This window comes from Danaus plexippus, chromosome 4, assembly GCF_018135715.1.
Source record: "Danaus plexippus chromosome 4, MEX_DaPlex, whole genome shotgun sequence".
NCBI classification, from domain to species: domain Eukaryota; kingdom Metazoa; phylum Arthropoda; class Insecta; order Lepidoptera; family Nymphalidae; genus Danaus; species Danaus plexippus.
The window spans coordinates 3,287,460-3,301,702 of NC_083538.1; the positions used below are offsets into that span (position 1 = coordinate 3,287,460).

The window sequence follows — 14,243 nt, forward strand, 5'->3', positions numbered from 1 at the left end:
AGAGATACGAAACGTTAAAAGGACACAGATGATATGACTGTTAATTTGGCGCAGACTATATCATAATATGTCCTAGTGGTTGTGGTATGCCTATAATTTTAAATTTGTACCGGTCAGAAGGGGTCACTGTTTTTTTTTTTTAACCATTTCTGAATATATGTCAAACACATATGTTATATTAAGCTCAAAACTCCTCTTTTATTATATATTAATTTGACCTTGTTACAAGTAAAGAAAACCAAAAATTTTAATAAATAATACAGATTGAAGTAAGATTACTTGAAGATTCAACAGGAGAAAGTTTGACACTACAAGTCTAACGAGTCTCAGCTGCTATGGATACATGAAAATGTTTCTTCAATAAAATTTATGTTTTCACCACTAATCTTATTTTTTTTATTAAAATTAACACGCTCCATCTTTTAATTTAAGAGTCCATTATCTATTAACTAAATAAGTTTTGTACATGTAGAAGGTTTTTGGGTGTTTTAATGGTTTATACATGATATAAAAGAGTGTAATTCGAATAGTCTGTTTGATTGTAAAGAAGTCAGTAAGGACATTTTAAGACTTGGTAGAAGCTCATGTTGCTCATATGGTTCCTAAAACGTATAACCTGTTTTGTAATCTCATTATGGACTAAATCTTCATAATTTACCGTGCTTTTTGTTCTGTTTGGATTACCGTAATGTATCCACTTTTTGTCGTCTGTGACGATTCGATATAAATACTTTACAAATACTTACAAGCTCTAGTGTTTTATTTGTTTTCTAAGACAAAGTCAATGTTTTAAACTTTTGTAACCACTCACCGCTTGATTTTTAACTCAGCAACCTCATTATACGGTTCTACGAGCAATCGATGAATGTTTTACTTATAAAAGCAAATTAAAGTCAGTACAAATAATGATTATTTGGCTCACTTTAGAACATTTTTGAATAAAATATATATTGCCGACACAAATTTAATAACATCGTGAAGTTATCTTTTTCTTTAATGAGCAAACTTATTTTAAAATTTTGTGCAATTAATTCATTTGTACTTTTATATATTGTTGTGCATCTGGGAACACAGATTTTTTTTTTTTTTTACAACAGTTAATTTTTTCTTTGACATAATTTTGTAAAATTACTACATACAGACTATATTAGAATTATATCCAAGCGATGTCTATGGACTTTCCGTCCCTAACTGTACTATTACTTGTTAGTAATGGCGGTCAACGATTTGTTGTTTCCAAAGATTACAAGTTGAAGAGTCCCTGTTAGCGCTAATATTATAACAGATAATTCATTATACTTTGAACGAAACAAGAAGAGGTTTTTTAATAACTTCATGACTTCCTTATTCATGAGCTTTTAGTATTTTAAATAGTACTGAAATTGCAGAAATATGGCCGAATATTTAGCGGCTATATTTGGTACTGAAAAGGATAAGTGAGTGCAGTTATTATTTTTTTATTGTATACAAACTTGTCCAAAGTGCTTATGAAATATTTATAATCCGATATACCTTTTAAATTTTATTTTAACACAAGATTACATGATTAATAATTTTTGAGGTTATGTTTAAATAAAAGTCGAATAATTCATCACTAAAATACTTTTTTTCTGTGTTACAGGGTAAATTGCTCATTCTATTTTAAAATAGGAGCTTGTCGACATGGTGATAGATGTTCGAGAATTCATAACAAACCAACTTTTTCGCAAACTGTGTTGCTACAAAATTTATATGTAAATCCACAAAACTCAGCCAAGTCTGCTGATGGCAGTCATTGTAAGTAGCGAATTTATGAAATATATTATGTTATTTGTAATAGAAGATTAAAATTTTATTAATTTGAATTCTATATGTTAGAATGTATTTTCAATTTATTTTCCATATTTGCAGTGGTTGTGGCAAATGTATCGGACGAGGAGATGCAGGAGCACTATGATAACTTTTTTGAAGATGTTTTTGTTGAATGTGAAGATAAATATGGTGAAATTGAGGAAATGAATGTATGTGACAACCTCGGAGATCACTTAGTAGGCAATGTTTATATTAAGGTATAGTTGTTGTTGGATAATTTTCCTTTAAACTGATTTATTTAAACTGTTTGTTTATTGAAACATGAAGAATTCAACCTCATATTTGGACTAGCTTGACTATTAGCCTCTTAACAAATGGCTATGTGGTAATTACATATAATAAAAGTTGTATTAGATTAGTTTCTCAGTAATTTATTTGTCAACTCACAACTCAATAGTTATTCCTAGAAGTACTTTGAGCAACAACACTTGAAAGAGTACCAGGCGTCTAAAGATAATATTAGAGTAACTCACCATTTGGTGAATTACCTTACTGGTGCCCTAAAATAAAAGAAAATATTTTTAAATGTATATGCTATTACACATATATTAACGGGAAAATGGTAACGGAAACATGATTTATGTGAATACAATTGATGAAGTGCCTTTCAATCGTAGTTTCGCCGAGAGGAAGATGCCGAGAAGGCTGTAAATGACCTCAATAACCGCTGGTTTGGAGGCCGGCCTGTTTATGCTGAGTTGTCTCCTGTAACTGACTTCCGTGAAGCTTGCTGTCGTCAGTATGAAATGGGGGAATGTACCAGGAGTGGCTTTTGTAATTTCATGCACTTGAAACCAATTTCAAGAGAACTGAGGAGGTAATATATATGTATCATAAAGTACTTTTATTATAGGACTATTATATAGGGTGTTCGCTCACATATGTACCTATTTAGCATATATATTCAATATTTTTGTATTCAGTTTCCATAATAATTGAGATATATCTATACTTCCTTTTTTTGAGTGTTTTTTAATTTATTTAAAGTAGGGGTGACAATCCTAAGAACAAATATATTATAAGAAACAATAATTTTAATAGAACATTTATGGAACTTTTCTCAATGTACAATATACAATATTTACAAAATATTTGTTATAATTTTTAAATATATTAATAATTCAAGACTTACAAGTTCCATCACCAAAACAAATACGTCGTTTTAGTTGTGGCTTTGCATATTAATCTCGAAGGCTAAACCAAATGATTTAAAAAAAAATTGTTAGAACTATTATTATTTTTATAATAATAATAATATATTCTGTTATAATTCCAGATACCTGTACGCTCGTCGTAAGGGCGGCCGCCGGTCCAGGTCCAGGTCTCGTGAGCGTCGCCGGCGATCGAGATCGCGCGACCGTCGCCGCGAGCCGCCTCGCAACTCGCGCTCTGGACGGTACTGAACACTATTCACACAACACAAGGTTGGAAATCACTTGACATGTACATGGTACAGTTAGAGCCTTTCATTTACAAATAATTGTGTATAAACCAAACTAACTTACTAGGTTATACAAACATTGTCGCTATATCATCCTATGCAAGGCTTAGGATGGAAACGTTGTTGTAGTAACAGTCTATCAATTATAACAATATGACATACACTATAAAGCAGTTATATCAGTAATAGTTTTCTACATTGTGAATAGTTTACGGAGTAAGTTAAGAAAATAATTAAATTCATTATATTCATATATAACAATGAAAGGCTGTATTTTAACTGGTTCATAGCAAGTGAAAACATTGTGTTTCCTAAGACCATAGTAATCACCAATACACATATGATAAACTTTGAAATAACTAAAACATGTCTTCATATCAACAGTGGAATATCCACTGCTTGTTTCATAAATTACAACCATTTAGTTGTTTTGTTAAAGTGCAGAACAAGTTGTATATCAAAGTCAATCCGTTGGCTCCTAGCAGTCAAGCCAATGGATGCCGCTGTCTGTGGTTACTATGTGTCTAATGTACTGTAATATTGTTGAGATAATGCAAAGCAGCTTATTTAACTCCTTCGTGTCTACAACTGAAGTTAATGTCAAAATAGATATGATTTAATAAAACCAACTCGTCTGATACTCTAAAGACATTATTGCAGTATATCTCTATTTTTAATATAGTTTATTTTTTAAGAAAATGTGACAGATTGCAGTAAATATAAGAATTAATTCCATAATCGACAATTTTATTTCTTGCTCGTGAAATTAGTTAATTAAAAGATATTTAAATCATTAGTGACTAAACAACAGTGGCATTGATAAGAACTATGCATGTGGCAATAATTCCTATTAGTGTTGTGTAATGGACAATCACATTGTTGAACTGACATATCAGATCGAATGGGACTTAGAAATAAGAATAATACAAATTTTATAAAAATACCCTCTATTGCCTTATCCATTCACAATACTTTAAATAAATTATCTATTATTTTAACATCACTTCTAACGCGCTTCGAGATCTGCTTCATTGTAAAGGTTTTCCCAAAATTTTATATTCTCGTCGTCAACATTGGCGACGCATGTGACTTCTCTGTCTATTATTAAGAAGTTTCTTTGTGAGTCCGTAAACGGCTTCCAAACGGCGTTAGCATTTGACGGATTACTGCAACAAGAAACACGAAATTAATGTCTTCTAATTTCTGAATTAGGGAACAACTTTTTTTTTTTTAATTCATACCCATTTGCTGCAAAATTACACCACATCTGTACAAAGTTGTCGATAATTTGTTGACTGTTGGATGTCAAAGGAACATCTTGGCATGTCACATTAAAAAGATAGTACAGGTCGTCGGCGTGACAACAACCGGATATGGAATCCATTTTATAGAACTTTTTGACATAATTCCTTTCCGTTTCCGCTGTAAATTTATACATATAAACGGGAGATGACGTGAAGTAGCTGTGGTACCGTGCAAATCTTATTATATTGTATACGAATAACCTGTCCGTCTCTAAGTTCACGACCTCCTGCAGCATGTCGGCGGTTAGAGGTTTCTCCTTAAAGTAATATTTTCGAATTTCAATATCTGCATGCCGTAGCTGTTGTTCGGTGAGTGTTAGCTTAAGTTCCCTGGGAACCACAGCGCCAGTGTTGAGTAATAGGTTCAAATTTGCTGGAAAATGTTTCCCCAGCTCCATTCCTTCTCCAGAAGTGAATCCTAAAATTATTGGAACTTTCGCAAAACATCCCGACCTCACCAGTTCCGGGGGTGGCTTGGTTATGAAATGTTCGACATCTGTTTCTGCGTTTTCAACAACTGGACCGAATAATATGCTGTCCGTTAAGTCTTTGTGTTTTGTTTCTATTGGCGGTAACTTAATGTTGACTAAGTCCGAGACCGGTGCGTTTTTCAGGAACGTAGATAACGCTTGGGGATCCTCAGTTTCCAGTCCCAATAATTTCCCCAACTGAAAGGCCCTCTCTCGAGCGTATATATTGTATGACCATTCATTGAGACACACGCCACTCTGGCAAATCGCTTTATTGAATAAGCCACCGCTCATCTTCGATAGGAGATGGTAGGACACAGACGCAGCGCCGGCGCTACATCCGAATATTGTGACATTGTTAGGATCTCCTCCGAAGACGCTAATGTTTCTTTTGACCCATTTGAGAGCGGCGACTTGGTCTTTCAAACCGGCGTTTCCCGGAACATCTTCATTGCCGACGCAAAGAAAACCGAGCACTTCAAGCCTGTAATTGAATGTTACGAGAATGACGTCATGTTTCATGAAAAATTCGGGTCCATAGAAATCTGAATTGCCAGAGCCGGTGTAAAAAGCCCCACCATGAATCCACACCATAACAGGTAGAGGTTGTGGAGGGGTGAGGGTCTTAGAATACACGTTCAGATAGAGACAGTCCTCGCTGCCGGCTTCTAAGCGCTGTAAGCGATCGTTGTATTGAGGACACACGGGTCCATGGGCCGTCGCGTCTCGGACACCTTCCCAGTCTTGTGGCGGTTCGGGAGCCTACGGAGTACATGTTATATAGCACAATATCTGCTAGTGTATAAACTATTATAAAAGCAGACAATAAATAAACGATACATATTTAATAATTGTATAATGTTGACTTTGTATAAACACAGCGTATCAATAGTCTGAACACACGCACCAGTTTTAAATATTTATATAACAGTGTTTTGCATTATATCACTAACCTTGAATCTTAGTATTCCAAGCGGCGGTCTCGCATATGGAATACCTTTAAATGCGACGTAGTCTGCTTCCGAGTCGCCAATACGAGCCCCTTTTAATTTTCCCTGTTCGACTTCCACCGTCGTCATTCTGATACTTGGCCCTTTAAATTTATAAAAATTATATATCTAATATTGTTCCAATTTATCTACTGGCTGTTTGCCGACCGGATGCAAAGTGCAGATGTTTATTTATTGATTCCCTTCATTATCGTTATTAAACATGGATGAGGTAACGCATTGAGTGGCGATTGTTCTTTTTCAATTGCTTGTTCGTTAGACACATTAGCATTAACAGTTTTAATACAAAAACCGAGGGTTAGAAGCAGCTATAGGAAATGAAATCTGTATTCGTAACTTTTTCGAAAGATCGTTTATACTACATTTTTTCTTGACAATCGACGTGTAAGTATCGTCAATTTTGTTTTAAGGTTTAAAAGCATTGATATTTTTTTATAAAACAGTTTAAATCCGTTTTCATATCTGCTAAGAAACATTCTTAGCCTTTTTACAAGCTTTTTATTAGCTTCACCTGTATGTTTGTAACCGACTTCTTTGGGCGTGATTTTAACCCACTTTAAACGGCCAGATTTTGTTCAAACTTTGTAGTTTTATCGAGGACCGATGACAATACACTAATTTCATAAAATTATTCCATTTTTCAATTTGCAAATAAGATTTTTGTTAATTTATATAATTTTCATCTATAGTCGATAAAGTAAGAAACGTAATTTATTAATTATAATTAAACGACACTGAATTAGTTAGCCATTCGCATTCGATGATCTACAATTGTCGATTAGGATTAAAAAAAAAATTAACTCAAATAATTGATTTTCTCATAAGTTACAGTGTTTCCGAAGTTTCATTCATGAAGGACAAGAATTTTTTTGGACCTATTTTGATATTTTTTTTTTTATTTCTATTGCACTAAATTAATTTTTAGCAAGTATAGAAATTATCTCGACAATAGTATGCAAAATATCTAGATTCCGTTAACTAACAAGGCTATAATACTAAAAATAGTTGCCTAAATGAGGCGAAACAAATTTTTCGACCGTAAAGCACTCTCTGATGCTTCGCAGCATGAGTCGTGCAATAGTTTGAAATTAAAAAAACAAGCTATTATAAATAAACTAAACTAAAAAGTAGAAAATAAATAATAGTTTAAAAAAAACTAAAAAACACTCTTTTATATAAAAGAAAGCGAACTAAAAAATAGAAAATAAATTGAAATTAAGAATAGTGTTAAAAATTTCAATAAATATGAATCAATAATAGTGTGATTAAAAGAAAAATATTTTATTTAAAAAAAAGCGTGGGGTGTCTTATAAGATATTATCGAAATGACAATCACTCTACTCATACCTGTCAATAAAATATTTATAACAATTGACACCAAGCACCCCACGCTTCTTTTTATTCACACTATTATTCATTTATATTTATTGAAACTGCGGCTTTGACAGCTTCACCGGGTGAGCGGTACTGAGACCAAACTACCCACAACTACATGATTTTTCATAGCCTATTTTAATCTTTGAAACTATTAACAATATAATATGTATATATATTATACCACTTCAATGTGCAAACAAACGTACGGGTACCCGAAGTTAAACGATCATTTTCTATCCTTTAAGTACCAATTCACACCTCGCTAAAGAATCCTATACTGTGGTCTCTTGGGAAAACGTCAACAGGAATTTTATTCCATAAAGAGAGCGTTCGTATTGTGACGACCTTGGAGAATAAGGGGAGGATGAAACATATGCTGATGGCAAGCGGTAAGATAATGAAAATTAGTCGGTGGCATCACGCCTTACAGTTCCTCTGATTATATCCCACTAGGTACCAACCCCTGCTTTGCACGGGCTCTTTACAAAAATATAAAATAGCCTACTTAATTTTGAGAATTATTAAGCTTATGATAAATTTCAAACGGTACGCCCAATCTAAATGATTTAAAAAGTAATATACAGATGTTCATGTAGGCTTGGAAACGAAGTAATTTATTTTGATAAGACTTACTAGCGTATTTATGTAATAGTTTTCCAATAAACGCTTTAGGAATACTAATTTTTCAAAGTTATAAAACGGATATAGTATGTTATCCTTAAGGGCGCATTTTCATTGGTCGATAAGGCCCGCATTCGGGGTGCGGGAGATTTCTGTAACGCATGCCATAGGGCCCGCAAAGAGATTATCGTTTTCACTGGTCGTCAGAGCCCGCATACGGGGTGCGGGTGATTTCTATAACGTATGCGAATACCGTTATTCCGGAATGCGGATATCACCCGCACACGTTTAACCGACCGAGTTATCGACCAGTGGATTTCATTGGTTGTTAGCTCGCATGCGGGTACTCCCCGCAATCGGGCTAACTACCGACTTATCGACCAATGAAAATGCGCCTTAAGGTATAGACAAATGCCAACGCGGACTTTTTTGTAGACCTGTGTAAGATACACAATTCAAAGACTTTAAGCTGCGTTTTCGTTAAAACCTCTGAGACGGCTCATGTTTTTTCGATATCTTCAACAAATGTCGTTAATGTACATACAAGTAAATACAAAAACTTAACAAATTATATACTAAAACCTTCCTCGAGAATCACGCTACCGAGTGGTGATAACTGTTTGATAATCAGTGCAGTAGTTTTTCAGTTTATCGCGAAGAGACAGACAGACGCTGCGAGGGACTTTGTTTTATAAAATCTATTGATTACAGTAGTTCTCGAAAAGAAATAATTAGATCCATACCGCCTGTGAGTACAGCATTATCGACAATACTCACTGCTCGTTTTTGTTTAAAGTCAAAAAATACAAGTAGTTATCCGGATTCACCAGCCTTAAGATGAGCAGTACAGCAGGGGGCCGGGCTTGAGCTTTATATAGCATCAACGTTTCCCTCGAGATACTGCCCCACTCTATCCAGCAAACCAGGTTTCATGTATGGCAATTTATCTTTGTCACCTAAGTGATTCGGAAATTTAGTATCATTGGAAATTTCGATACCAAGGATCCTAGAAGTCTTAGAAATGGTTAACGGAGTTTCCTGGAATTGTGGAACCATTGAAAAGGGTGGGAACATTTTGATTAGGTTTTTAGTGTTAGTCGCACAAACATGCGCTCGGGTCAAATCGGACCAAGTTATGCCGATTCCCTGAAGAGACCCTCGATAGAGTATTCTCGATTTAAGACACAACACAATCTGTAAAATTGGAATAACCCTTGTAGAAGGCCACTCCATTTAACCGCCCGACTGCTATAAAAAGACTACATATCATTGATTTGTAGGACAAACAAGCTCGAGGTAACAATGAGCTTTATTTCCGGAACATCTAACATCCAAAATAGCCTGTAAGAAAAAAAAATATTGTGTTACAATTACAATATCTCTTGTGGAATCCGTATGATGGTAGTAGGGTAGTTAGAAGGTCCCGCTGTCACATTTAATGTAAAGCTTTCACAATATCCAAAACTGAGTATTATCTCGTTTCTTAGTCACATAATCTCAGCAACGATGATATATATTTATATAGAAGACCATAAGTCCAGTGGCAGCGGTGATAGTCATAGTGAAGGCCAAGTCGGTCGCTAAAAAATCCTGCTCTTCTAGGCACCTCATAAGTTTCGTATGTATCACAAGATACATCACCTAAAGAGTCTAATGCTTAAACGGTGGCGAAAGGCCTATAATTCGATGATACCGATCTGTCGCCCTTCTTAGGCACAAAGTTCACGTAGACAATCTTACCCAAAAACGAATCTTGTGTGATGTGGTAAGAAGGTTCAAAAAGATGAGTTAAGATTCGACATAACTCCGGAACATATTGTATGAGCACTACCGTTGGTATACCGTTAGGTCTACTCCACATATGAACGTTTAGGTTAGATGTACTTTAGAGGGATGTGGTGAATCAGTCTTTATCTAAGGTAGTATCCAAAGATAGTAACCCGTAGATCACCTTTCACTTAAGCGGTGTGGGCCAATTACCATCTCCCTTTTACACTGTTGGTAGAGATGACTAAATAAAACTTCTTTCGTCAACATTATCAAGAGACCAGAATCTGAGACTGCCAGAGGGGTATCTTGTAAAGAGCGCATAAATTTTGCTAAAGAAATCGAATTTAGTTCTTGCAGTTCCAATTTTGTTAGACCTCAAGGCAGCGTTCAGATTGAGTTAATTTATAGTTAGGGCTGCGGACCAAATCTTGCATTCGGCTTCCTTGACTTTTTTTGCCTTTACAAGACTGATTCAAGCAAAGCCGTTTTCGTCCTTTCATTGCTCGTGAGTTTGAAATAAAGTATTCTATAAAAACCAGTATTCTGTATTGGTTCTTTGGTTCTAATTAGGTGAACAAGATTAAGAACTTTGTACTGTAAGTTAATCCCATGACGCTTTTAAAAGGAATAGGTCTTTCTTACTTAGGTGTAGGCATTTATGTTGAACATATTCAGGTTGAACTTTAATTAGTCTTCTAACTGGTTCCAACTACAGACACTACTAAGTGCTATAAATATTTATAATTGTTACTTTGTAAGTGCGTTAAGAGGTAAATGCATAAGATCGCGTATACAATATGACAATTTAAAAGTGATTTGATGTTATATTTGGACTCAATAGATGTCCGAATCTAAAATATTTATAATTTTCTATGTCATTAGTTCTTGTAAAAACACTTTTAAATTAACATCACTCATTAATAATCTTGAAAATTAAAAATGTACATAATTTTTAAATTAATACGATACGATCAGACAGGTTTTAAAAAAAATCGAGATAAAAATTCATATAAACAGACATTTCGTTTTGGTTGTCGCTGCGCTGCTAACGAGACCAGTATACTTTGACAGGACTTGAGAGGGGTGAAGACAGTAAACTTAGCAATTTGCTGGGATTTCAAAATATACATACCTCCCCGTATCACCCGAGCAGTGGTAGGTATGGCCGATGAGAATAATCCCAGTTTAAAACAGGGTTGGAAAGTCCAGGCTATGTTTTCTATGTGCAAAAATTATGTTACTTCAATCTAAAGTCTACAATGACTTTATATGTCTAACCTCTTTTTCGACGTTATATACATATGTAAATTGTAACCCTTTCGAGTTAGGAAGCACGTTAGATTACAAAATAATATATTATTAATAATTTTCGTTTGTGTGAAATATAAGGCTTAAATTATTCGTCTTAAAACTAAAACTAGGTCAATGAACAATACATGATTACCGCTTTCCTTTTCCCCGATCTATGGGATTTGCAGAATAAGATGCTATAAGAATTTTAAATTGCTACATAACGACTTCGGACTTTAGTGATTAGTCCAGTTATAAACAGTCACGGTCTTCAATATTCTGTTTACGCAACCGCTGAGGTCTACGGCTAATTAGAAATTGGAAAAGGAGCTTTACCAAGAATACTGAGGTGAAACTTAAAGATTTGGCTTCTTGCCATTCTGGTGTCCCAAAGCAGTTCTTTTTTCAGAAGGAGGTCCTAAGCGTTATTGAGAATGTGGATTGTTTTCTTAGGAGCGGGATTTGGGTAGTGATGACATTAAATACATGGCATAACCACTTTCCTGGTATAAATCTTCCCAGATGATAGTATCGAATAGGCTTTGAATGAAAAACTGGACATGCTACGTGTGAACGAATGGTGACGATCATAACTTTTAGTGGTATTCGAACTGTAGTTTTGATAATTGCCTACAGTATATGGTATCCTTTAATTTTAAGAAGTTTTATATTCTTTTCTTATTTAAGTTTAAAATTTTACCAAATAATTTTTATATTATAGTATAATAATTAAGCTATTACATCATACGTAAACGCATCTACCCCTATCGTAAGAGAGACAAAAATATATTTACAAAACATAATTACGGTGCTAAATACAAATTTTTTTTAGGAATTAAGTTGGTATATATATAAACCATATGACATTATTTTAAGTGTCGAGTTAATGTTTTTGCCATACTTCCTTATCTATTGGTTTTTATTCTGCCCTATCATAAAGGTGACCCATTATTATAAGCTCAAGACTCACTCTTCATTTCATCCTCAGTGTTACATCTATCATCATATCAGGTCGAGTCCGGGACATGTGTCCGAATAGCATCAATCACGGGGCTCAACTCTCTCATTAATACCACACTCGTTTCCGTTATTTAAACCTAGGTATAAAAATTACGTGTTCCCAATGAAAAACTTAGATAAATAAGAGAAACAGAATATTTTAGGGAAAAAAAATTATTACTTGTATAATGAGATCTAAGTTTTTCGCGAATTTTATTCATTTAAATGAAACTAGTATTTTTCAGATATACTCCGCGGATTTTATTATTTAAAAACTACATAATCCCGACGTTTCGGGTACTTTGCAGCAACCGTGATCACGGGCAGACGAGGTGTGTGAAAGGACGCGTAGTATATCCGAATAATACTAGTTTTATTACTTGTAGTTGTCAAAAATTTATTGCAATTTAGTACTCGTAAAATTATCAAAATTTATGTGAATCGTTTAAATAAACAATAAGTAATAGTAATATTATTAAATCTAATTTCAATAGAAATGTATTTATTGAACAAGTAATGTTATTTTATAAAATTGACTATGGCTAGTACTACCTGAAGGACTTTGTCAAAATGACTGTTTTTCGTTAAACTAATTGGCTGATAGTCCAAAATATTCACAAAGGGGTATCAAACAACTGCTAGAATTAATATCTAAGTACCAGGTTCCCACAACTTTATCCTAACGATATCCACATTAATTCATTAATCTATAATAAATTATAATCACTCATAAAAATAATTCTAAGAATTATAGTATATTATAATTAGTACGGCACAGATGGCGCCACTAATTATGTTAGTGCAGTAATTGTAGATTTTGGCAAATAAACGTAATTTATAACTTGTTTTCCGTATTTTCAGGAAACCATAATATTATTTAGGTTGCTGCTATTTATTATATATTATTAATTAACATTTTAATTAGACACGAATTTCAAATACCTCTCTTTATACCGAAATATGTTTCGTCAGAAAGTGTTTATATAAATAAATATATATTTTTAATATGATAGTGTTTCGTAGTGAGTAATCTATATATATTTAAACACTAGTAAAAAGTTAAAATTGTCTCAAAAAGAAAAAATCTATTACGCTATAAGGTCAAATTATTCTACATCAAATTAGACAATTGTTTAAGGTTAGCCTTTGTACGTTCTGTCAGCCAAGTCACGACAGTGGTCAGATAAAAAAAAATATTATATTAATTGTTACCTAATAGCGTTTGAAGTGTTTTTGCTATAAATTGCCGTTCGATCAGTCACCCTACAACCTATTAAGTCATAGTAAATGTGATTTGTCCGTGTCCGCTGATTTAGGTCAGTGTCGGATTAAGACTTTTGAAGGACCGTACCTTATACGTATATTGTAGGCTTACATTAAGGTCTATCATACGGAGCATTTCCTGTGTTTCATTCATAATCTTCGCATATTAAACTATTAACGTACATAGGTTATTGATCGAGACACGGGGAAAGCTTAACGGTGAAAGAAAACTATACTTACGATTTAAACCTAGAATTTGCATACTAATTCCGAAATCGACACGTGCAAAACTAGTAACTACAGATATAATCTTATTAACGAAAATTCCTTAATTCCATTATCAATCCAATTTAGATTTCGTCAAACACGTTTACTTATGATCCTTTAAGGCTTAAATATACATTTGCTTAAAGTTTAAGCAAATGCATATTTTAGGAATTATTTTTCGATCAGACAATTTCTAAGCACAAAGACCTCTCTCTCTCTCTCTCTCTTATAAAGTGGTTCTCGGGAGTCCATTGTACACAAATCCATACAGCACTGTATCTATAAAAATATAAACATAACTTACATCTGCTCACTTATTGTGAATTTAATTACAAAGATGACAAAATAACGCAGTGACATGAAAAGTATTACTATTTTTAATAAAAACTAATTTACTAAATGTTCCATTTAACATCGACGACTTTAAACATAATTAAAGATTGCAATTAATTTGATATAAATACTTTTTATATTATGAGTTAGTAACGAAGTGAGGTGTAAAATTCAATATAATACTTTTTATGTATATAAATTATTACTGATTGTTTATTAGTTATGCGACATAAAATAAACATTTTTA

The 14,243-nt window shown here is 33.6% G+C and overlaps 2 protein-coding genes across 11 annotated transcripts in view; one reads left to right on the forward strand and one right to left on the reverse strand.

The window, feature by feature from the left end:
* The first annotated feature begins 1,193 nt into the window (after window positions 1-1,193).
* LOC116768603 (splicing factor U2af 38 kDa subunit) lies at window positions 1,194-4,030 on the forward strand. The gene is made up of 5 exons (XM_032659357.2): window positions 1,194-1,436; window positions 1,622-1,776; window positions 1,891-2,048; window positions 2,469-2,668; window positions 3,128-4,030. Exons 1-5 carry the CDS (start codon window positions 1,393-1,395, stop codon window positions 3,252-3,254), a joined length of 684 nt encoding a protein of 227 aa, XP_032515248.1. The 5' UTR covers window positions 1,194-1,392; the 3' UTR covers window positions 3,255-4,030.
* Window positions 4,031-4,222: 192 nt separating this feature from the next.
* Window positions 4,223-14,243, reverse strand: part of LOC116768602 (carboxylic ester hydrolase-like) — a 50,607-nt gene continuing 40,586 nt past the window's right edge. For all 10 annotated transcript variants that reach the window (XM_061526626.1, XM_032659355.2, XM_061526636.1 and 7 more), the window contains 3 exons: window positions 6,020-6,159; window positions 4,534-5,828; window positions 4,223-4,458 (listed from right to left, as the gene is read on the reverse strand). In XM_061526626.1, coding sequence (XP_061382610.1) covers window positions 4,299-4,458; window positions 4,534-5,828; window positions 6,020-6,159 — 1,595 coding nt within the window. In that variant the 3' untranslated portion in view covers window positions 4,223-4,298. The remainder of the gene's footprint in view (window positions 4,459-4,533; window positions 5,829-6,019; window positions 6,160-14,243) is intronic.